We start from the raw sequence: 26,153 nt of genomic DNA on the forward strand, positions 1-26,153 counted from the left end.
AAATTTTGATGTACAAGCTACAATCCACATTTATAATCAGAAGCTTAGGAAGTGATAAAGCCAATGACTGGCTCCACTGAGTATATTCTCAAGAGTATGTTTTTCCTCAATTATTACATTAAAAACTAAATAGAAAATATTAAAAGCTATTTTGAATAAAACATGTCGTATATATATATAGGACAGAAAATACAATATACAAGGTATGGTTAAAAGACTAATAAAACTAATACTCATGAACTCACCTATAAGTGGCAATTTTTAAATTAAAATAGAAATTTTCATAAATGTCTTGTTTCATAAATGGCTTTTAAGATAAAAATTTATGTTAAAACTACATAAAGGACACTTCAAGGTAATACTCTTCCACCACTGGTAAGTAACATTATTAAATGAAAGAAAACTTCTCTCCCATAAACACTGAATAAAAGTTCATATGTTAAAAATGTTTCATTTAATATCTGGCAGTACTCACATTCCAATCAAGAGTTAATTTGACTAACCAAACAAAATCTCTTTTTTCCTGTTTTATCAAAGTCGGCTCCACAACTTTGTAACATTACCATTTAAAGCACATGTCAAAACTAGTCTTACCTCTATACACACAAAAATAAAAGCTCTGGATAGAAGCCTTTTAAAATGGCCTTACTGTTCTCTAGTGAAGTAATAGGTTCATAACTGACATATTTTGGTAATATTATGCCATCCTATCATGTCTAATATAATGAAACATTATCTGGCTAAAAGGCATCGCACTGCATTAAAGCATTATTATTATTATTTTTAATTATATCTTTATTGATTTCAGAGAGAGAAAAGGAGAGGGAGAGACAGAAACATCAATGATGAGAGAGTCACTGATCGGCCACCTCCTGCACGCCCCCAACCGGGGATCGAGCCTGCAACCCGGGGAAGGGGCCCTGACCGGGAATCGAACCCTGATCGCCTGGATCCCAGGTCGACGCTCAACAGCTGAGCCACACCTGGCCGGGCCATTAAAGCATTATTAAACTGTAATGACACAAGTCTTTACATAAAGAGAAATTCCTATTTCTCTGGAGTGGCAAGAGTCTCAAACTCCGAAGCTTCTTTTAAATCAAGAACTGCATGATTTGCTACGTTTGGTTTAAAATTAAACTAGTATAATATGAGCCTCATCCTTCTCCGGGGCAGTTCAAGAAAGTCTCCAATTTAACTAATAACAAGGCAAGAGATATTTCTTCAAAAAATGAAGAGCTACCCCAATAAAGTCTTTTATACATTTCCTTCCATTCAAATAGTGATATTAATATTAGTCCTTAAAGAATTACTCACCCAATGAATGTCACCATTTGTTCCACTATGTGTTTGCTGAACGTTATTATAACAAAGAGTTTCTGTAAAAAAACAAGTTTTAATATTAAAATAATTACTTGATATTAATAAAATATTAAAATAAATATTTCTCTCATTAAAAAAAATCCAATATAAATTCACAATTCTGGTAACAGCCTAAAATTGGTGAGATGCTGGCCCTAATTGCAATTTTTAAAATTCTTTATTAAAAAAATAAGAAACACCATTTGCTACCTACTTTGTATTTTAAAGATGTTTTCCGTTAAGCACAGTTCTAGTCTTATTAGGATATGTGACCATGTCTGAGGGAAAACTATGAGTCATGAAACCAAAGACTGGGTGGACATTCCACATGTTTTATCTTAGAATGGTGTATTCAACTGAAGACATGGGTTCCCATGCAGCTCTCACCAGGGAAATTAAAGCTGATCAGCCCAATGACAGGGCTAAATCTAATCTAGACCTTGAAAAGACTGTCCATCCTTCATGGAAAGTTTTTACAGAAGGAAGTATCCCAAAAGTTCCACTCTCAGATCCTGAAGGACAGTGGCTGTTCAGGGTTAGGGTACTAACAAAGGCATCAACAGATTACTGAGGATCTGTACCAGACCGAGGTCATTTTCAATTCGGTGTTATGGAGGTAGTCTCCCTTAATTAAAAGATGTTGATACCTTACCTCACTTACAAGTAAAGATGTCTTTAGGGCTGAGAGGTAGCAAATATTCTCAACTCAATGTAATAAATGTTACAGAAAGCACTTACTATGGACAAGATAAGGCATTATCAAGAGTTTTCAGGGAACACAAAGATGAGAAGACTTCTTCAAAGCCCTAAAGGTATTTACAAATGTTTCTATACACAGTAGAAAGATGGTAAGTACTATGTACATTATACGTATATATAAAGATAGAACTGGAAATGCCATTACTGGTAAAAGCAATGTGATATAAAAGGTCAGAGAAAGGAAAGGTCACACAAGTACAATTAATTAGAGATTCAAGAAGATGATATTAAAGTTTAGCTTTAAAGGGTTAATAATTGATTAAAGATGAGTAATTCTAGATTCTCTCTCCTAATTCTCGATAAAGAAACTCTTTGGTGCTTTGTCATTCTTTGTTAAATAATGTAGCCTATGTAGCTTATTTGGGAAGTTAAATAAATAACAATCCATTTTTTTGGTTTTGTTTTTAAAATCTATCCATTATAAATCTCAGAAAAGTGGCTACTTTAGACTAAAGCTTCTTATTTTATGTAAAAGACAATGCGGCAATGACATTTTCTCAGTCACAGTCCTAGTATTAATAGATATTGGCAGCTGCACAGTGTAAGGATATGTGTAAGGAAATGAGACTACAAAAAAAGTTCATAGTCATTTTTGGTGTTTGTTTATGCATCCATTAATTTGAAAGATACCTATCTCATGGAAAAAGCAAGCTAATATAGATGTCAATCAGTTACAAGATGGATGATGATTTTATAAACAATGTTACATAAACAGTGTATGAAGATTATGAAGCTAGTAAGACTATTATAGATCATTTAGGGAGAAAAGCATTAATAATGAGGGTCCTTCTAGTATCCATACTAAAAGCAATAAATCTTTTACTAAGAAACAGAGCTAATGGCTTTGTATCTCAGTGATCTCACCAACATAAGCTTTCCCTACCATCATTTCCTAACATTCACAATAAGCCAATGCCCAGATAATTGCACAATTTCACTGCTTAAAAACAAACCATAACTTTTTTTTTATATGTAACAGCTTGAAAATTCACTGTTCTGGGCAAGACATAAATGTGTCAGACATTTAAGAACGTTAAATCTCAGTGTTATTCAGGCTGGAGATCTGAGTGGGGGATTCTACCAAATAAACAAAGGGCACAGACCACTGAACAGCTCACTTGACCACATGCAAAGAGGAAACAAGGGGAAGAGGAGAAGAGGAAGGAAAAAAAGATACCAGTGTAGGGAACTACTGGTGGCAAAATATCAATAAAAATAACAGTCTTCATCAAGGAAAGTTGTCTAGCTTAAGCAGAGGGAAAGAAGAGAAGCAGAAGAGGAGACAGGTTTACTAACAGGTCACAGAAAAATCGGTGTGTGGTGTCCTCTGTTGTTTCAGAAATAAGTTATGATGTTTGTATTACTCATTAATACTGTTTACCCAAGGAATGAGAAACACTTGTTGCCCTAAGCTACATCTGGATGTACATCAAGTGACATGGCTTTATAAAATACATCTCTTTAATACAATGGAACATAGCGAACATACCCCATGTTGTCAGTTTAGTGAAGGAACTCAGATCCTTTCCTTTCAGAAACACAGATGGATTTTAGCTTTCTTTTTTTACTTCCACCCAGAAACAGGGAATAAGCTTTCACTTTATAAGGTTCGGTTTGAATTCCCGGGCCTTAGGCATGTATTTTACCTTCTCTAATACTCAGTTCCCCCATCTATGAAACAGGGATAACAACCACCTCACAGGACTGTTCTGAGAGAACCAATGCCAACTGTCTGGTATAGGCCCCAGTAAACAACAGGCATCAAACAATTCAGTTCCCTTAATCACATAAATATTTTATAGTTAAGACAACAATGCTGAAAAGTGGGAAAAACATTGAGCTTGAAGCCAAAAGACTAGGGTTCAAATTCCAGCTGTTACTTACTCTCTTAGGCACCTATTACTTATTAACCTCAGGAAGTTTGATAATCACAAAACGGCAGTAATAATGTTTCTAACCCAGGACTACAATGATTGAATCAGATGACATACACTAAGTGCTTTAAAGTGAGAAGTCCTATATAAAAAAATAAGCATTATCATAACTTGGAAAAAAACCTCAATGAGAATGTTCTAAAAATATACTATTTTTGGCTGTTCTGTAATGATAGGTCTGATAAGTTGCATACCCTATCACTATAGGGTACTTTTAGCATAATAACCTTTACTGTAATCTATAGGAGATTACTACATAAAGCAGGATGCATAAGTTATGGATTCCTAGAGAATTTGCTGTTATAAAGGGAATTAAACAAATCTGTTGTTACTTTCAAAGGACTCCCTAAAGCTAAATGATAGCTTCTTTCTTCCCCCAGAAAGAACTGAAAAGGTTACAGAAAATATTATCTTCAGATACACTGCAAAATAATTTATTACTCAGCCCAATATTTTATTATTTGAAAAATCCTGTTATGGTATTTTAAATCTTTACTAAAGAAACTAGCATTCCAATATTAAAGAACCTATATTCATTGAACAATATACTTAATATAAGTGGGGGAAAAATATATTCCTTGAAGGAAGAAAAACATATCCTTGAAATTCTGGGTGATTATCATGGCAGGAGAATAGAGGACAGGTTCAATAAACTTATCTCAAATGCCAAAATCTAACATTAGACACGGGGCAGGTAGAAGCAGCTGAGATTTTTTTGTTTCACTCTCCTAAGAACTAAAGGTAGAGAGGTGTTAAGAAGAAACTTGGGGGATGGGTATGTTTTTAATTATTAAGGAATCAAACCGGGGCACAGACATTACTCACTGTTCTTGCCTTTCCTTTGGTGAATGCCTCTTTATTGCAAACCTCATTGATTAAGAAATTCTTTCCAGGTTTATTTTATTTTATTATGGTGAGATTTGCCCACAGAAGGAAACAGTTCATATCACAGACCTAGAAGCACATATCCATTTCCCCCCATTTAAGTTATTTTAGTCTCTTTTCTCTCCTTTTTCATATAGTGTATACTAAAGATTTTGTTATGAGTGGCTTTGAAGACTGGCAGATTTTCACTTCTCTAACCACAACCCACATCTTTCTGCCTCTTTGGAGACCCCTTTCTTCCCTTCTCCCCAACACTAACATCTGTCTGGTTTTCTGTACAGAATACTGGTATCTCGAGGGGAAGTGTTATATACAGCGTGGGAAAGAAAAGTAGAACTAGTGAAAGGCAGTATTTTCTCAGCCCATGGTCAGTAAAGATAGTTTTTGGACTATGCGTGTGAAAATGATATGCATCTTCCTACATGGGAGCACTGATTTTGTTTGGTAAAAGTTCTGAATAAACAGTTTCACAAGGCAAAAAGTGAAAGAAAGAGATGAAGGAACGAAGGCAGAAAGAAAGAGATGAAGGAACGAGAGGAAACTAATACAGGGGCACAATTTCCAACAGGGACAGGGAAGACCTGCCCACTCCCACCCACCTCAGAATGACACGGCTGAGCACCTCCACAAGCTACCAACCAAAAGCGGCAGGACCAATAGCTCGACCCTGGAATTCACCTTGGAATGAGCAAGGGAAATCGGTTTGGGTGCCTTTTAGTGGGCTCATCATCATTAGGCAGGGGATAAGAGGATATAATTACCTGAATATGCATTTTAATTATTGCTTTTCCAATCAAGGTTGCACCAAAGAAAGTCCAAAAAGGTACAAGAAAGTGTCCACATGTTATTCCAGCCAGATCAAACAGAGGATTTGGAATCTGTAAAAGAATAAATAAATACAAGGGGACTTCTGCATACAACCCAAAGAACGGTGTCATTTTACCACCTATAAGCAAATCCTTACACTGCAGAGAGGTATGGCTCCTTGATCAGCACTACACTGTTCAGAGGGTGAGGCAAGTATTCTAATGTGTCCAGAAACCGGGTCTCACATTCATCTCAGGCTGTTGCTCAACCTCTTCAAAGCAAGCCAGCTGTCCCTCTGCTTTTATTACTTATGGCTAATGTCCCATAAATATACTTTTTTTCCTATCACATTAGAATTGGATAAAGCCAATGGACGCACAGGAATTTAATACCATTCAGTAGACACTTGGCTATTGGTAGCTGTTTTCTAAGGTGAGGTATAAATGAGAAAAAGCCTTAAGATTATTTCAGTAGTTACTAGGGTTTGAAAGTCTTTAGCCTGAAACAAGAACATTATCTAGAAAGTGCTCATGTCTCTGTATGGCAAACACTGTTGTAAATTCACAAATACATTTATAGGTGGATGTGCTCTTATTTCTCAACATAAAAAATTCATTATTTGTGTTTTATTTTATGAGAGCTCAAGGCCATGGGGCTGTGTGATACATTTTAGAAAGAAAGTCAAGCCGTGGAAATACAAGAGCACTGATTCAGATGTTTTGAATGTTCAGTTCCAGACAAAGAAGTGATTCACAACAAATACCTTTTCCAAACATTGCCACATTTCAAGAACGCTAAGAGATAATTTCATGTAAAAATGCAGAGACCACAAGGCTGTTTTTGAGAGCTTCATCCATTTTCCCCCACAGAAGTGCTCTGTCCTAGTGGCTGTTGGCTGAACCATTTATAAGTCAGTTAATTTATATAATTTCATTTTTGAACTTTCAAAGAAAAGCCTAGTTATTTAAAAGATATTTGTCACATGTCCTTTTAAAAACAGTGCCATGACTGAATTAGAATTCAAGTATTTTTTTGTTAGTAACACTTGGATTCAATAACTCAGTTTTGTTTTTCCCACCCAAATTCAAAGACTTTATGCAATTTCATTTGACTTACAACCTTGTAATAACAATATCACTTCACAGCCTTATAATTGTCATTTCTTTGGAATTGAACCATGATCTCCTGGATCCTAGGTCGATGCTCAACCCCTGAGCCATGCCCAGCCAGACAAAAAAAAATTTTTAATTACAGTTTACATTCAATATTATTTTGTATTAGTTTCAGGTACAGCATAGTGGAGACAGTAAGTTTTTGAAATAAAGGGCTTCTTAGTTCACTGTAGCCAAAGATGTCCTTAACTTTGCCACAGATGTTCCAGTGATCTAACTAGGTGTTAAGGTCACTTAAGACAGGTTTTATACAAATTTTTCTTTATAACTAATGCTTGAAACTTTGGGAAAAGATGACTTATCTATAACTCTGGAAAGAATGAAGTCATTGTTATTTGGTTAGATGCACTTCATTATAAATTCTCCATGGGAAGGATGGATTTTGTCTCTTTTGTTCTTACTGAATCAAGACATTTAGGACTGAAGTCATCATGGCATGATGAAATGCTTAAAAGTTAATAAACAAAATATGAATGTATCCACCAGAAAACAGCTCATTCGATGAGTAAGATGAATAATTTATAAAATTACATACCCGTTAAAAATGATAGCATTATTGTTCATTAGGCATGTATTTTTAAAAACAAATTGGATCAAAATATAAATCTACCATTTATTGGAATTTCTCACTTTTAACACAATTGACTTACTGAAGCACAGGCCAAAATGCCAAAAAATCCAACCTTCTGTACTAGGTTTTGAACTGCCAGCTTAGCCCGGGAGGCAAAGTCCTGTATAAAAGAAAGGTATCAAAACATTACTGAAAAGTACAAGGAAGAAGGGAAGATGACTGTTTATCGAGTTTATAATATTAAATATCTCAAGATCTGAAAGCACTGATTCATTTAATATGATGAATTACTTCTAAAAATTACAGGTTGCACTGGAAAACGTGCAAATAAAATCTTGATAGAACATTAATTACATCCTTAATGATAAACTTGTACCAGATTTCAAGAGTAAGCCAAAACACTGTGACTTTAGTTTTTGGATCCTCTCTGGATTATCTAGGGATGAACAAAATGCTATAAACTAACCAGGAACCAACTCATTCTTTCAGAAATCCTGGCCTATCGCATCTACTTATTTCTCTTTCCTTCTACAACTCGCCAGACTCACTCCCTAATTAACATCAGGTTAGAAATCATTGGATTTTTCAAGATAGCCAATGAAGACACCTGTGCTGACCACTAGCCAGAAGACCGAAAAAACAGTTATGAGGCATCGACGAGGCATTCATCACCCCCAAAAGCAAAGTAACATCCTACACCTGCACAGCGTGTGCTAGTTTTAGACTCTGAAATCAGTGCTCTTTCTGCTTCTCTATCGCCACTTCTGCTGCTGAAACATGCATTTGGCTGGCTAGTTTATTTCCACAACTTTCTTCTTCCAACATGTTGATGCTACAATTATATACGGGGTGTCCCCCCAAAATGTATACACACTGTAACAGCTGATAGCTCAATTTTGAAAATAAAATGTATTTTAATAAAGCCTTCCTTTATAATTATTCAGGGTGTGTGTATACATTTTTGGGGGAAGACCCTCTATATGTATATATTTTTTCTTAAAAATACCAATCTGAAATTTGACTATCATTCTTTTCTGACTGTGAAATGGCATATACTCCAATCAAAATTTCAATGGAAATAATTGGCACGATAAGAAATATTAGTTAATGTGTAAGTGTCTTTTTAAAAAGTGTTCACATCATAGAATCTCTTCCTCTCTCTTTAGTTCAATACTCTTAATAGGCAACAATCTTATAGAAAGGTCAGAATATAAAAAAGTAGGAGGTTCCTTCACAGAATCAGAACAGGATTTAAAGCACTTCTCTAATCCACAACAGAAGTTGTGTATTTCTACTTAAAAAAACAAACACCTTTAACAAATAATATGTAGTATACCCTTATCAAATTACCACAATATGAAATGTTAAAATTTAAAAAATAATAATATGTTCCTCCTCCTCACTTGTTGAGGATGGTGAGAAAGTCAAAGGAATTAAGTCAATAAAGTATATGTATTTTAAAAGATATTATCAGTCAATATAACCACTTTCAAGTTCAAGAAGATAGGCTATCAGGGTTAGTCATTAACTAAATTCTACAGTGCAATTCTGTAATTTTACAATTTACTTCCAAAGAGAGAATTTTTCTTTTAGGAGTTAACCTTATTTTTTCAATAAGTTATTATATCAGATTTAATATTTTTAAACAACTGAACTACTGCAGTAAAGGGCATTTGCCATTTCATTCAGATTTCTAACTAAATATTTAATTTTTTTCTTAAATTAACAACTGTGGCATTAAGAGTGAAATATTGATTTTTATTGATTTAAAAACTGTTTAAGAATATATAATAAAATCAGTTTTACAAATAACATATTTAAAGACAAATTACACTTCTATTTATTTTGAATAATTTACAGAGTCCAAAATACTAACTTTGTCATTTATTAGAAGCACTAAATAAAAACCAATAAACCATAATGAAAAGAAATGTTTTGGGTTTTTAAAACACCAAACAATACTATTAGGTTATGAATTAGTTATGAAAATTTCATTAATGTAGCCTAAGAGCTAAAAATATAAATTCAGGAAAATGCCTCCTTTTATAGCCCTTAATATCTTCACAGGAAATCCACTCTAATAAGAGGAAAGATGGTACTCAATTGCTAAGAAAAAGAAAAAAAAGCTATACACATTTTATTTTAAAGACAACATACTTTTTATAAGTGTATTTTCCAAGTCAGATATACATGGGAACATTTTTCTATCACAGGATTTATATACTCTTCAGTATATAAAATTATAAAAAATTAAAGTTTTGCATAAAATTGTATAGACAAGATCAACAGTGTTTAGAAGGTTTGGTGTCTTGTTTCCTTTTTTTAAAAAAATTTTCAATTACAGTTAACATATAATAGGCATCCCTTTTCTTTTTATCTTAATTTCAAGGCTTTAGAATCTTAATTTATTTAAACCTCGTGACTATGGTAGTGCCATCATGTTACACTGATGGTATTTTTCATACACGCACATATTTAAATTGAAAAATAGGTGTGTTTATATAAAAATGATTAAACATTATGCAGATCACCTAATACACAAAATAATAAAAACATTTAAGCCTACAGAAGTTCAAGAAATCATGTTTTAAAAACCATCCTGAAAGTAAGGAGATATTTTATTTTATCCCTTTGAGGCAAAATCTCTTTACTCAAAAGAAATTAGCCAAGAACAAAGGAAAATAGACTCTTTGTTCTTTCAGATGCCTGGGTGCCCATCATCAATTATTCTTAACAGAGCTTCAAGAATTTTTATTTGAGGGGAAAGAACTACCCTATCTAAATAAGTGAAGTAGAAACTTCCCTTAACCTTTTTCTTTTAAAAAATTAATTTTTAGCTGGCATATCTTACAAGGGAAACAAGTTAAGTGCCTTTTTAATGGGGAGTTTATACTTTTTAAAAATCTGAAAATCATGTACTGAAAATGGATTTCATAAATTTCATTATGTGCTTAACACACACGTACACAGTGACCATGCTACTTTCGGTTCCTATAATTTATTTTCCAAGTCTTTCACAATATTCTTAGAATTAAAATTACATTTATACTTTAAACCACCCATAAACATTTATTTAAGTTAAACTAATATGAAGTGTGCACAGTTCTTTTCTTTATAAGAAACCAACAGTAGCAGAATATGCAGCCTGAGGAAGTATTTTCTTGATGTTTTTCCTTGCCAGTGTAATTCAAGCAAACTCAGGGAATCATTGTATTAGTACTTAAACGAAATCTAAAATATTTTACAATGAGTAAAAGAACTCATGTTTAGATTTCATAAACACAACCATATTTTGTTTTTATTTTAAACTTACTTCACTTTAAAGCCATATATTCAAAACTTACAGATATGGGCTTAGAGGCTTATTAATATAATTTATTGAAAACACCATTCTTCTATTGTCTAAAATATTTTACATGTAGTTGTACTTTCCTTGTTTGTTGCTCTGTAGTTTTAAAACTTCTTTATTTTTTTTAAACAACTTGGTACTTTTTCATTATCTGCATAACTTGACAGCTTTCTTAACATGCTGATTTTAAAGTAACACTGTCTAAGCATTAAAATATTTACATTTCCACCTGCTTTAAAATAGAAAATTGTACTGTGAGTATACTGTTTGACAATAAATCCAAATAAACACACACACACACCCAAAACCAGCAAAAAACTCCTCTTTCGTTAAATTTAAAAGAAGCATTTCAAACAAAATTTGCTATTCTTTTTAGGCCATCAAATAAGATAAATAAACCAAGGAAAAGGATGCACCAATAATAAATAACAGTATTTTAAATAAAACATTTAACAAATTAGTATGTTAGGTATTCTATTCAAATTAAATATGAAAGAAAACTAGTATTTCATTTTAATGGTTTTGGTGTGTTTGTGGGAACACTGTAGTAAGTGTAATCTGATTACTTCCTCAATTGTTATTCTTCATTTAAAAAAATCTGTACAACTAAAGCCAAATTCCTTTAAATAGTTTCATTTCTCTGGGTTCACATTTCCTAATGTTTACCTATTTCACAATTTAAGTGCCTAAGGGGAAAGTTTCATTCTCTAGTTCTACCTGAATAAATACCATGCATTTACAATTAGTTATCACGTATCAGTTTCCGCTCTGTAAAAGTTAATAAACAGAATACAAGTAAATAAAATGGCCTTTCCCACCCCCGACAGTGGCTGCATAGGTCCATTCACGCTTCTGAGAGGGGGAATGAGACGCAAGGAGAACTTCCCATTGACTACAAGACAGGTGAAGAAAAGCTAAGTTCTTACCACTGAGATGTCAGGGGTTATTACTGTTATTATTATTAATAATAAAAAAGAATAACCATACAAATCCTTCAAGTATGAATAATCTGCACTACTTTTACTTCACCTTTCCCTTTCCTAAGAAATATATATTCATGATGAAAGGAGAAGAGAAACTGTATTGCTAATCATAATCAGCTTGCAAAATATTAATCTTTGACTCTAAAGACGCCAAATTGGATCTAAATATATAAAATATTTATCTTCAAATGGCAACAGTAATCTATTTCATTTTCATAAGTGACCACATGAAATTTCAAGATCTCTTTAAAAGTAACAGAAAATCCCTATACATGTTAAGTGAATGCAATATTACTGGAGATAAATATGTATTTGGTTAATAGCTTATGTTAGTTTGAGTTGACCTATTACCATCAATGTAATGGTAACTATTCAGTTACCATTATCTGCCTTCTTAACTCATTAAATGTTAAAACTGCTGAAATGTTCTTCTTGGGATTGGTATTGAAAGTGGCTCCACAGTCAACATTAAAAACCACAGAGCAACTGTTGCAATAATAATTACCTTTGTAAAAGGGAAATTTATGTTAAAATATACTGTATTTGTGATGTTCTTTTGCTATCTAAAACAACTTGTTAGTGTGTCCTAGACAATTATGTTGTGGCAAGCAAGTATAACTCTGTTAACCAGAAATGGAGCTAAATAGTAATAATGACTTAATGTTATAAGCTGTTTCAGCATCGCTGACAATCACTCTGAAATATTAACTTGTTATTAAGATCCCAATAACCATGTAATTATTTTCTTCAATGAAATCATATTCCACATAGTAAATAACACAATTAAAGGGTAGAATAATTTTCAACTTCATGGAAAGTGCAATGAAACATAACTCATAATCTTTAAATCTTTCTCCTCTTAAAAACAGGCTAAAATGTGTCTTAATTGCAATTTTTCTACCCATTATCAGGGCTCTTTATGAGTTATTTTCATATAAAAATATAGAGCATTAAGTCACTCAATTCAAAGTAAATAAAACACTTTTGAAGAAAGTTTTCAAAAGAGTTACACATCACCTATTCTGTTTTTGAATTCTAATGGACTCAAACACACTTATGAGATGAAGACTATCAGGAAATAAACTCTAGGATAAAAAGAAAAAATAGGGATATTAACTTGATAAGATAAAGTGATTGTGACAGTAGGAAGTAGTTAATAAATTTTAAAGTTAGTACAGATAGGATGCTGGATTACAAAATGCACACACATTTACCAAAAAATAGTAATCAGAACAGGGTTGTGTAACTTTTTCTGAAAATGAAATGTTTTAATATTTAATTTATGGCTTTTACATTATTAAATCAGAGATGATCATTGGAATTTAAATAAATTAAAAGTTAGGGCAAAATTCTAAAACTGTATAAATAGAATATATCCCATTAACACAATTCCAAAAACCAAAGCAAAGAAATTTTATTCTGAATAGATTATAGAGATTTACAAGTTTTAAGAAGAGATTACAGAGCTCTGAGTCAAGAAGGTGACATAGGAGGATCATGAATTCACTTTTTCCCATGGACAAACAATCTACAGCTGCATATTGAACAATTACCTCTAAAAGAAATCCAGAAACAAGCTGAGTAATTTTAGTCTGATGCTCAGCTTTTTGTGGCTACCACTCAGAGGACAGACATATCCTTTGATAGCCTGACTTTGGTGGCCAGTGAGGCTTGTGTTCATGGGTTCAAGGGATGGTAGCAAATAGAAAAACAGTTCTTCGTTGACTATTCCCCCAGGGCTCAGTGCAGAGAGAGCAAACAGAAATGTCCATATTCCAGTCTTTCCCCAGAAGGGTTATCTTTGCTTCTTTAAAATTTGCTGCCTGAAGGTCCATCTTCCAATCAGACTGTATCTATATGCTGAGTAAGCTACTCCCCTTTGGGAAACTGACAGGTCTCAGCACAGCCTCAACTACTGGGAGACACTAAGAACAAAGACAATAGACAATCACAAAGGATTGAGAGACAACCAAGAGCTAGGGCGGGGTTGAATGACAAGGTTTATCTCCTAAAGGAGGCTACTCCTGAAGAGTGGGAGAAGTGGCTGGTTTATCCAATGCATAGAAACTAACACAGAGAGCAGTCACAGAAAATGAAGAAACAAGGGAATATGTTCTAAAGGAAAAAACAAGATCAAGCCGCAGATAAAGACCTTAATGAAATGAAGCTAAGTGATTTACCTTAGAGTTCAAAATAATGCTCACCAAGGGCAGGAGAACAAAGCACACATGAAGTGAGAATTTCCACAGAAAGAGAAAATATTAAAAAGTCCCATACAGAAGTCATAGAGGTGAAGACTACAATGACTGAACTGGAAAACTCAATAGAGGGTTCAACAGTAGACTAGATAAAGCAGAAGAAAGAACCAGCAAGCATGAAGACAGGGCAGTACAAATCCTCCCATCAGAGGAGCAAAAAGAAAAAAGAATGAAAATGAGTGAAGACAGCTTAAGAGACATTATGGGACAACACCAAGGGAACATATAGTTACATTATAGGAATCCCAGAAACAAAGGGAGAGAATGGGGAAGAAAAATTATTTGAAGAAATAATGGCTGAAAACCTCCCTGTCCTGAGGAAGAAAGTACTGCCGTCTGTGACACACGGAGGGCAGGGAGGGAGCATTTTGGTAAGTGAGGTAAGTCTGATGAAGGACAGAAACTGTGACTCACTCACGTGAGATATAAAAGTAAAATGTAATAACTAAACAAACTGACAAAAGCAAACTCACAGATACAGACAGCAAACTGTGGCTACCAGAGGGGAAAGGGAGGGGAGGCAAAATGGGTAAAGCAGTTTAGATATACGGTGATGGAGGAAAAACGGATTTTTGGTGTGAGCATGCTATAGTGCATACAGAAATCAAATTATAATGCTGTGCACCTAAAACTTATATAAGGTGATTAACCAACGTTACCTCAATAAAAAATAAGTTAGAAAGAACATAAAATAAAGACCATCTTTTCCCCTTCAAAAATATAACATAAAAATCAGATCTTACATCAGTCAAAAGCAATAAGGCATGTTTAAAAATGACCATAAGCAAAGACAATTGTGCATATTCCCTGACACAGTAAGAAACATTTATTTGGCAGCTAGCTAAATTTAATAAGTACTAAAAAAACTAACTATCTAGAAACCTGGAAAGAAAATTCAGATTTTGTTCCTGTTCATATTCATACATTTCAACTATTTAATGCAGTTTTATTAGACTGCATATTGTGAAAACTCAGCTCACAAATAGCACGCTTTTTAATGAATAGGATAAAAATGTGACATCAATATATGTGATAGAAGTAAATACTGTTTCATGAAACATATTTTTCGGTTACACATGCATGGGCTCTGCATTGTGCAGTATAATCAATGTATTCTGCATTATGCGGTACAGTAAAAATAAAGGGCCCAAGGTCACTGACCTCAAGGCAGTTGTGCCTGCAGTAGGTTCTACGGCACTTCTTCCACATTAACCCTTTCAAAAATTATGTAATAATGATCAGTACGATTCTTCACATAAAAATATACATAAGGAATACATAATCTGTGAACAACACATATTTCAGAGAGTTGTGCTCAAAATATGAAGCTATCAGCTGTATCTGGGTCAAAATCAGGATTAAATGGATGTCTGCATGTACTGTTGTATTCGTTATAAAACTTACTCTGGAGGGGGAGGAGGGTGGTAAAAATATTCTTTTAACTGAGGCACAATGGATATACAGTAAGGTATACAAATCTAAATATACAGCTTGATGAAATTTTACAATGAACACACCCATGTAACTACCACCAAGATCCAGATATAGAACATCACCAGAACTCCAGAAACCCCACTGGTGGCACTCCTAGTAATTATCCTTCCCCCAAAATAAACACTATCATTGGCTTGTATCACCACAGTGTAGCTTGCCTATTTTTGAACTTTACATAAATGGAATTAAACAGTAGGTCCTCTTTACGTCTGGCTTCTGTAGCTCCACACTGTGTCCGTGTCATTCACCCATGCTACTGAAGGAGCAATGATGACTTTCTTGCTGTTGCTGTCTAGCATTCTGTCGCATGACTATGCCACAGTTTATCTGCTCTACTACTGGGTGAACATTAGGGTTGTTTCCAGTTTGGGGCTATCATGAATATTGCTGCTATGAACATTCTTGTACAAGTCCTGTGGCATGTCTTTTGGTTGGGCATAACTTTTCATATGGAACTGCTATGTCACAGGGTATGTGTAAATTTGACTTTAGTAGACAGTGCCAAACATTTTCCAACAGTGGTTGTAGCACAGATTACTCTTAATATTGCTTCCACATTGCCAATTAATAATAAATCTCAACTGAAAAAGACCTAAAGGATTTTCCTCTGCTACTGATGGTTCTAACGAGTGTGTTGTGGTAGTTAGCAGCTTTGATACGTCAAACATGTGATGATTAAATAAATTCAAACATACAAACAAGAGGAAAAGAAAAGCTTTTAAGTATTTTAATTGTTAAGTTACGAAAAACCAATTTATTTGTTTTGTTTCCAGAATTTCAGAAGACAAAATTAGATCTTTCCAAAAACTACAATTCTTATTTAAAAGCTATTAAGTTAAACCAAATAAAGCAGGTAACTACTACATGCAAGATGATAAAAATACAAAGATGAGGACCCAGTGGTCCAGTCACTCACTCACTCAGTAAATGTCTGTCAAGTGTTCATACACGCCAAACACTACCGCAGGAGCAGGGGACACAACACTGAGTCAACCTGGCGACAGCCTGGCCCTCACACAGCTCACGTTTCAGTGGAAGGAGAGAAAACTACAGAATGGGACGGCGGGGACGGTGCAATTTTAGATAGGATGGTGAGAGAAGGTCCCACAGAAAAGGCGACATTTGATCAAACCCTACAGGGGGCCAGGGAACAAGACAAGCTAAGAATCTAGTGAAAGCGAGTTCCAATCAGTTTTTTCCCCTGAGAGAGAAATAATCTAGCGTGTGTACGAGAGCGGCGGGTGCAGTTGGGAAAGAAATGATGGACAACTCAGGAAACCTACAATGCAAAGGAGAGCACGAAATACAAAAAGGGCGAAACGTGCTTACAGAAACAATACAAACACCGTTCCACAGAGTTCTTGTCACATCGAAATGACAGAGCTCCGATTACACTGTCTTCAAACTTCTCTAGCCACAGTTTCTCCGTCTTTTCTATAAGATGGTGATAATGCCTACCTTCATGATTAATAAGAGACAAAATTGATTATGGGACAAAACTGTGTAGAGGCTGTATTACTTACTAACTGTCAAAAGATGAAAAGGGCTGAGAGCCAATGAAATAAAAAGCGTCTTGTCCGAATTCTGAGTCAGACATGATGATGAGCTCAGTTCTACTGCAATCTCACAATGCAGGGGGTGAAAGGGTTTTGTTTTGTTTCTAATATCAAAAAGAGAAAAGCAACATTTTAATATCAAGGAATGAAGAGAGCTATAAAGAAGGAAGGAGGGAAGGAAGGAAATGCATTAAGAATGGCAAGTTTATCAAATCTGCCAATTGGTGTACTAAACTCTCCATCACAAGAGGGTAGAAATGGATGAGCTTACTACTCCCAAATGCTAGTTCTCCCCCCGCCAAATTTTTTTCAATTACAGTTTACATTCAATATTATTTTGTATTAGTTTCAGGTATACAGCATAATGGTCAGATAATCATATACTTTACAAAATGTTCCTAAATTCTAGTTCTTAATGAACATATTCTTGTCTCCAGAAAATAAGAGGAAATTTTTTAGTTACTTATACCTGTAATGGTCATCTCACCACTAATCTGAAAACTCACAAATAATCTATTAAACATAAAGTATCTCTTGGGTAGCCTAGAAGGAAAGAAGATATGGAAGGAGTAAGGTTTTAGGAGGCTTTCTCAGGGCTGACCACCAGTATCTGTTGACATTTTTAGATAAAAAAAATAGAGAAGTATTTTTTGGAAGTTCAGATAAGCATACAGAGCTTTCTTCCGCTTTACAGTCCAGGCAAATTAGAATTAAAGTTCAAGTTATCAGCATTAAAATTGGCCAGTATCTGCTCCTTCCTTTCCCTCTGTCTCTCTCTCCCTGTTGAAAAGAAACCTAATGGTAATTCTTGGCAGGCAGGCAGGCAGGCAGGCAGGATCCATGCCTCTCAGTGCCTGCCTAGCCTCTACTTGAAAATGAGATCAGACACCGTAGCCCAAGAACAGCAGTGCTCTAGACACTCAGGGAAAATGTCTGAGTATACAAGATTTATTAGCGATGACATACACAGTAATGAAATCTTTTCTTCTCTTTTTTCCCTGTGTGAAGCCAGTTATCTCATGTGATCTCCTCATGTCTCACCAGAAAGGGCATTTACCAAATCTCAGTTGATGCTGGGGGTGGGGAGGATCCCATCTCATTTTTAACACTTTATAACTGATTGTATTTTGGTTACGAGTAAGTAATAAATAGCATTCATTTCCATATTCAGACTGGAATCTAAAAAGCAAAAAGTATGACAATCTGCTACGTACATAAGATAACAAAAATAGTCCAAAGCTATGAACACTGAGTCAGTATGGGATTTATGAAACTGTCGGGGACAGGAAACTTAAGAGACTGAACACAAAGGCTAAAGATAAATGGGATCTTCTCTACTACGAGAAATGTAAGTAGTGAACTTATTTCCCAGGACAGAACCAACTCTACTTAAAAAATTTACAGATATCCCTAGAAAAAGGAGTGGACGGAGAGTTTAAGTTCTAAATCCACAATTCAAATCAGAAGTGTCAAATGTATGACAATAAATTGAAAAATTATGTAAACTTAAGCAAGTAAGAAGAAAATGGCAGGTAAATTTCAATGTGGACAAGAGTAAAATAACACACTTAGGGAAAACTTACTTAAATATAAAACGATGAGTTTTAGAAGTTTTACGATATGAACAAAGAAAAGGGAAATGGAAGTAGTTTCCCAAGTACACAGTTTATTGAAGTAAACAATTTATTAAAAACATTAGCAAAATAGGACTGTAGTTGTAGAAATGTGAAAAACGTGAATGTAGTACTGTAGCTGCCCCTGGAAAATCACGTGCAGTTTTGTTTTTTATTTTAAAAATATGTCTTTATTGATTTCAGAGAGAGAAATGGGAGAGGGTGAGAGAGAAACAGAAACATCAATAATAAGAGAGTCATTGATCGGCTGCCTCCTGCACGCCCCCTACCGGGATCAAGCCCGCAACCCACGCATGTGCCCTGACCAGGAATCGAACGGTGTTCTCCTGGATCCAAGGTCGATTTTCAACCACTGAGCCACGCCAGCCGGGCTCACGTGCAGCTTTGATAACTTCATGAAAGGAAAATGATAAAAGAGTTAGGAATAGATTTCTGAAAAAATATTAAAGTGCTCAAAGTGTTCAGGGGGCTGTTAGATATAAAAAGTAAACAGTTACCTTCTCTAGAAAGGCTGAAAAGGCCACCAACTGAAATCTACAGAGTGTTAAACAATCTTACAGTACGAAGTGAGAGGCAAATTTAAACAAACGGAAGCACTGCTATGTGCTTAGATAATAGGCTATGAATTTTCTGAAGTTGTTACCCCAAGAAGTAGTAAAAATACATGTTTTTACAGGTTTTGATAAATAAATTGATGCAGATCCGTATCGGGGAAAGGGACAAGGAGCCTAGAGTACACGCCTCCTTTTGAGGGGAGCTCTGGGTTACTGACCATGCCCACTTCCTGAGACCGCAACATACAGCTTTCGTTTAAAAGGGTGACAGCTCAGGCTTTTACCTCGTGAGGACCAAGACAGGAAAATGGGAAGAACACTCTACCAAAAGAAATTTCCTTAAATAATTCAGCAAGAGAACTACAGATCTATTATGACAAACCACACACCCCGGTTAATTAGGAACAAAAACACCTTTTGTAATATGAAATGAGCACAACGGTAATCCTGCCATCTGCATCTTACAGGAAACTCTGATCCTGGGCCAGGACCCCTGGGAGCACTCAGCAGTTACAAGAGAATGTGGGTTTGTATTTAGTGTGTTAACTGATTTGCAAACTCATGAGCAAAATCACAGCATACACAGTCTGTTGGTCTTAGTTTCAATGAAAGGGGCCTTTCTAAAGGCATTTTGCAAAAGATGTTTGAAACATAAACCTGAAAAAAATCTTTAAATTAGTTTAACAAAGGTAACCTGATCCTTACCCCTTGCTTATGTTTCCCCCATATCTGTAAGCAGGTGTGCAAATGAAAAGAAAAAAACAGACATAAACCAAAACTATATTCTATTCCAATGCCAAAGCAAACTAACAAGAAAACCAAACATTTACTAACTACTGTGCTTTGTTAAAGACCAGGCTATATAACCTTTCTTTTTTCATTTTAAAATCATCTTATTTCAATTAGAATCACGTTTTCATCAAAATGATTTTTTTCTATTTTAATTTGATCACTGAGAGTTAGTGCACATTGCCAGAATATAAACAATTTTAAAACTCCATTACTCTATTCTTTCCTGTGAGAAATAACTAGCTCAAAATTTTTACCATGTTCTTTCATCTAAATTTATTTTGTTACAAAAAAAAGCAGAATAAAAATGATTTTTAGAAGGTTGGATTTAAAAGTACTCATTAAATTTATTTATTTATTATTTTAATTTCCCCCCAAATTTATTTTTTAAATAAAAGTCTGCTGGGATGACATGGATAAATATAGACACACACATGTAAAAACAAATGGATTCATCCCTGGCCAGTACAGCTCAGTGGTTTGAGGGCCATCCCGCACACTGAAGGGTTGAGGGTTTGATTCCTGGTTAAGGACACATACCTGGGTGCAGGTTCGATCCCCAGCCCCAGTCGGGGCACATGTGGGAAGCAACCAATTGGTGTTTCTCCCCCCCCCCCCCCCCCCTAAAAATCAGTGGAAAAAATATCCTCGGGTGAGCATTAACAAAAAAACTAAACCAAACCAAACGGATTCAGGAATGCACAATGAATAGACAATTTCCTAGACACCATTCATTCAGTAGCTTGCATCAAGTGATAGCTCACTTTCCTGTTCAGTTAATACTAGTGTAAGAATGGGTTAAAGGAATAGAGAAGAGTCAGAAAACGAAGAAAGATTAAAAGTCTGGGAGTGGGGTGGTGAGAAGAGTTTAAATAAAGTAAAAGTTTCCTGAGAAAGGAAATAAAATGAGGCACTAAGAATTCCACCATAAATCATGCTAAGTGTGTTTAGAGACTACAACTGTGTTGCATGCCACTGAGTAGGTTCTGACTCCCGGCTACCCTACGAATGAGTGATGTCCACAATGTCCTGTCCTCAGCAGCCCTGTTCAGCTCCTGCAGACTCAAGCCTACGGCTTCTTTTATGGAGTACTAGAGAACTACTTTAGGTGCTACCTTTTCTTGGTGAACCAAGTGCAAGTAAGTGATTTTTCATGTAGCAAAGCTAACTCCGCTAGTCAGTCGCAATATCCTGCAACAGAATCCTTCAAAAGAGACCACTGAAAATTGCCTAATCTTGATGGTGCTTTGTGGTAAAATCATGAGCCAGCTCTGAAAGACAAGGTCTGCCTTTTCAAAAACTAAATGTTGTTGGGTGTGGTTGGTTGATTCTGAAAAGAGAAACTACAATAAGCCTTGGCCTTTAAATAATAAAGAAATGTCTTTAACGTGTCTCTAAGGTTCATTACGGCAAAGTTTATCAGTTTAACTCTTTGCAAACAAGCAAGAGATCATGAGAGCAGGAAGCTTTTCTGTGGAACCCCTGACGCAACACAAACCATAGCAAAGCTCAATGCAAACCCTCTAGAGTCCACGCTGACAAATTCTCTACCAAGCCCTGTGGTTACAGGGAAGCTGGTTTCACTCTGACTCACTCCTACTCAAACAGTTTACTGGAAATGAAGGGGAGGGGGAATTTTCAGAGAAGTCATGTGATGGCCAGACAAACCACAGCCCAAGAAGGTTCAACAGAGTCAAAAACAGGTCCCAGCAACAACGGACACCCTGAGTGTTCAAATGGGACTAAATTATATGAGAATGTGTCCCGGTGGGTTTCAGATCATCCACATCGTGTACTCTTTCATAAATCTCTGTATGTAAAGGAACAGATACTTCACAAGGGGAAAAACCAGCAGGCATTGACATGGTGTGGGCAGCTACGAACACTTCATAGGAAAATGTGCTCAACAGAGAATAGCATCAAAGGAACACTGAAGCACTTAAGCAAGTATATAAATAATCATTATTAAATGCTTTCCCATAGTCTCTAAACTCAAATGATCAAACACATATTCTATCATCAAAAGGACGTCAAAAGAACCTTTAATTATCCCCTTGTACTAGGGGGATGTTCACCGGGTAATGCATAAAAAGAAAATGCACCAGCCATAAGAATGAGAGCTACCATTACCAATGGATGAACTTTTTTGGGTGTTAATTTTTTTCACTAATAAAATAATGTAAATAACTTGAAATTTCTACACAGAATAAAAATTCTAATAAGCTAAAAAGTTTTGGAGCTCTAAATATATTTAATACAAACTAGTAAGCTAAAAGATATTAGTATTTAAACTTAATTTGGGGAATTTAGCTTCAAAAAATTAGACAAATGGCATGTTTTAATTATTATTATTATTTAATCCTCAACCAAGAATATGTCTTTACTGATTTTTAGAGAGGGAGGGAGGGAGAGAGAGAGAAATGACTATGTGAGAGAGAAACATCCATTGGTTGCCTCCTGTACTTGCCCAGACCGGGGATTGAACCTGCAACCTTCTGGGGTATAGGACAAAGCTCTAACCAACTAAGCCGCCCAGCCAGGGCACAAGTTTTAATTAATTTAAATATCACAGCCCTAGCCCTGGCCTGTGTGGTTAGAGTGTCAGCCCTCTCACCAAAGGGTCTTGGGTTCAATTCCTGAGCAAGAGCCTGTACCTGGGTTGCAGGTTCAATTCCAGCCCACACTGCGGTGTATGTGGAAGGCAACCAGTCAATGTGTCTCTCACACCGGTGTTTCTCTCTCCTTCTCTCTTTCCTTCTCTCTCTCCCCCCCTCCTCTCTCCCTTCCGCTCTCTCTAAAAACATCAATGGAAAAATAAAATATCCTCGGGTGAGGATTAACAATAAATAAATAAATAAATACTGCAAGTCTAAAGAGAAGCTAAAAAATGTTCCCTTAAAATAAGATGAAACCCAGAAACTATAAAATAGCCTTTGAGGAAATACTTAACCTAGACTCATGAATTATACTCAAGAGAAAGACAAGCTAGTCAATATAAATATGGAGGGAAAACTTGCATTTTTGAAAAGATGAAGTTTAAAAATTTTTTAAATCTCTTTTCTTTATTCTATCCTCACTTGATATGTTTATAGATTTTTAGAAAAAGAGAGAGAGAGAGAGAAACATTGATGTAAGAGAGAAACATCGATTGGTTGACTCCTGTACGTACCCTGACTGGGGATCAAACTCGCAACCTAGGTATGTGCCCTGACCAGGCATTGAACCCTCAACCTTTTGGTGTATGGGATGATGCTCCAACCAACTGAGCCCCTGGTCAGGGCTCAATTTTTTATTTGACTTAATTCTTAAATTTCCTATATTGATAGGAATAATAAGAAACAGTTTCACACAGTCAGCAACCTAACATTTTGTAAAAAAGAATCCAAGCAGCTAGGTCACTTGGACAGATGGCATTTAGGAAAGCACACTTATTCAACCCATATTCTTCCAAGTAAATCTGTACAACATTCCTACTCCATTGTGTGAGCTACAAAACCCGCAGTCACCCCCATGATCTCATTCCCCATTGCGTCAATAATACCAGCTGGCCTATCCTTTTAGGATACATCAAGCAAATAATTTATTTTTCAAACTCTTTTATTCCTAATGCCTTTAATTTTCCTTTTTTGTTTTGTTATGCAGCTTGCAGAATAAACATGCTACCACAAGGACCTTCATTTGTTTCTAAAGTATAGAATTTTATAAATGTTGTTTTATTTAGTGTGAATTAAAAAGTGTAATCATTTAATATGGTGCCTTCTATATTATCTTTAACCCTTGCTCTCAGATGACTATAAAACTCAAAGATGCAAAAACTGTTCAATATTTCTGAATGATCTAAATCTCAATGATTTCTGTGTTCACTGCACTTTAATATTTTATTTTGCAGTAGAGTAATATTAAGTGAACATGTTTCATGTAATGCTACATTTTCTCTCTTACTTGGTATTTCTTAAGTTTATTCAAAGTATCTACCTCATTGAGTAGTGTGTGCAAGACCAGGCAGGCATTGTTAAAAATGCACACATTTTTGCAGCCTCCCCTTAAGGAGCTTCCAGACTCCTAGGAGAGATAAGAAAAGTCCATAAATAGTTTTAAAAGAAGGTAAAAAGTGATAAGTACACAAGAAAGATAAAGCAAGAGACAATTTCCAGGGGTTGGGAAGATTTTTGAGCAGCAAAGTTCTATGACCAGAGGTATTTTTCAGGGGGGGAAAAAACACTAGTAAAGAGGAGCCATATTAGGAAGTCCCTGGAAATGTTCAGGGAACTAGTGATTAAGGTCTGAACCAGCAGTGGGAAGGGAAAGGAGAGGGCATCTCAAATCGATGCTTCTCTCCCCTGCCTTTCCCCTAAAATCAATAAAAACATATCCTGGGTGAGGATTAAAAAGAAAAAAAGAATGACTAGATAAGGGAGGCAAGGAGGGAGTCAGATGACCTAACTTCACAAATGATGCTGGAATTGCTCAAGGTCACAGGAAGCTACATTCACTCATGTCTACCTCCCACAGACATCTAGTGGGAACATGACAGCCAAGAGCAAAAGAAGTCAGCTTGGTGGAAAAGTACTGCCTACTCTCAATACCAGACTCATGAAAATAAACTAGGTACCATAAGGAATCAGAATTCAAATAAATGTGTTACTAACCCCTCCCCCAAATCCACAGTACAAAATCCAACCCTTAGTCAAAACTGGAATTTAAACAAACACTTCGCTTTAGGATTGTTACCTAGTAAAAACTTCCTGGTAAAGCAGACACACCCTTTAATCTAGTTGGAGAGCACATGGTAAAGCATGAGAGCCAAGTATTTTTTTCACTCTTCCTGCTGATAAACTTATTCTACCAAAGGGATAAAAAACACAGTTTTCATGTAAGTCTGAGCAATCTTAAAATTCAAATACCCACTCATAATTGTTCATTTTACTTAATTTGTTGTTTTAGCCACTGTTGACTCAACTTTTCTATATTTTGTTGCTCCTATCAAATTGTGAGTTTTATAGATTAGTATCTATGAGGGAATTCTAACACCAAAGTCAGGTAAACTTTTGGATTGTTGTGAAAACTGATTACTGTAAGAACTTTTAAATCACAATCAATAAGATATAACTAAAAAGGTGTCAGTAAAATTATAGCTTCCAAACAAATAAAAACCTAATATCTTTTAAAATACAATTAATAACTATTTACAAAGATATAATATACAATTTATAATAAAAAATATAAGTCAAAACTATATTAAAATTGCTGGGAAAAGTGTTGGAATATACAAACAGCTAATTACCTGAAAAACAGTTATATTCCTAATTATATGATAGGCAAAATATTGTAATAGATTAAAGATTTAATAGTAAAATAATAAAATCATTAAAATACTAAAAGAAAACACAACTGAATACTTACTACATAATTATAAAGGTTAGGAAGATAATTTTAGGGATTATTCCAAAAGAAAAAGTCTAAGATATTGATATAAAGAAAAGATATAAACTTCTTTATTCAAAAGGTAGAACAAAACACACAATAATATGGAAAAAAATATAGGCAGCATATGACTAAAGGGATAGCCTTAAAAATGTTAATCAATAAGAAAATAAAAAATATACTAAATGTAAAAAATTGGTAAATGAACCAGTTAAGGTTTTTTTTTCTTTTTTCATCTGTATTTAAACAGACTAATAAAAAGCAGAGATGTAGGAAATATCTGATGACACTTAAAAATGTTCACTGTATAACTTTATATTCAAAACAAGTCACAAAACAATAAACAGAATATGACTCACTCTTATAAACATTTATAGAGAAAAAGACGGAAGGATGGAGGGATTATTTTTATATATATATTTATCAGTTGTCTACAATGAGCGTGTCACGTCATGGTAAGAGCACAAACTTAACAATCAGTATCAAATGTCTATTATATGTGGGGGGGGAAACTAGAGCCTAATATGTATGGTATGATCCTAGTTTTTATTTTTAAAAGTTACATATGGAAAAACCCCAATATAGAATTAGAGGATTATTATCCTATCTGGGGAGTAAGTAGGTG

The 26,153-nt window shown here is 35.0% G+C and overlaps 1 protein-coding gene across 3 annotated transcripts in view; it reads right to left on the bottom strand.

Annotated features, from left to right (window-relative positions):
• Window positions 1-26,153, bottom strand: part of VMP1 (vacuole membrane protein 1) — a 78,644-nt gene that overhangs the window by 16,872 nt on the left and 35,619 nt on the right. For all 3 annotated transcript variants that reach the window (XM_016203757.2, XM_016203767.2, XM_087826267.1), the window contains exons 8-10: window positions 7,567-7,647; window positions 5,699-5,815; window positions 1,315-1,376 (exon numbers count right to left, since the gene is read on the bottom strand). In XM_016203757.2, the coding sequence (XP_016059243.1) occupies window positions 1,315-1,376; window positions 5,699-5,815; window positions 7,567-7,647 (260 nt within the window). The remainder of the gene's footprint in view (window positions 1-1,314; window positions 1,377-5,698; window positions 5,816-7,566; window positions 7,648-26,153) is intronic.

Source organism: Miniopterus natalensis, chromosome 17, assembly GCF_054644295.1.
Source record: "Miniopterus natalensis isolate mMinNat1 chromosome 17, mMinNat1.hap1, whole genome shotgun sequence".
Classification (NCBI taxonomy): domain Eukaryota; kingdom Metazoa; phylum Chordata; class Mammalia; order Chiroptera; family Miniopteridae; genus Miniopterus; species Miniopterus natalensis.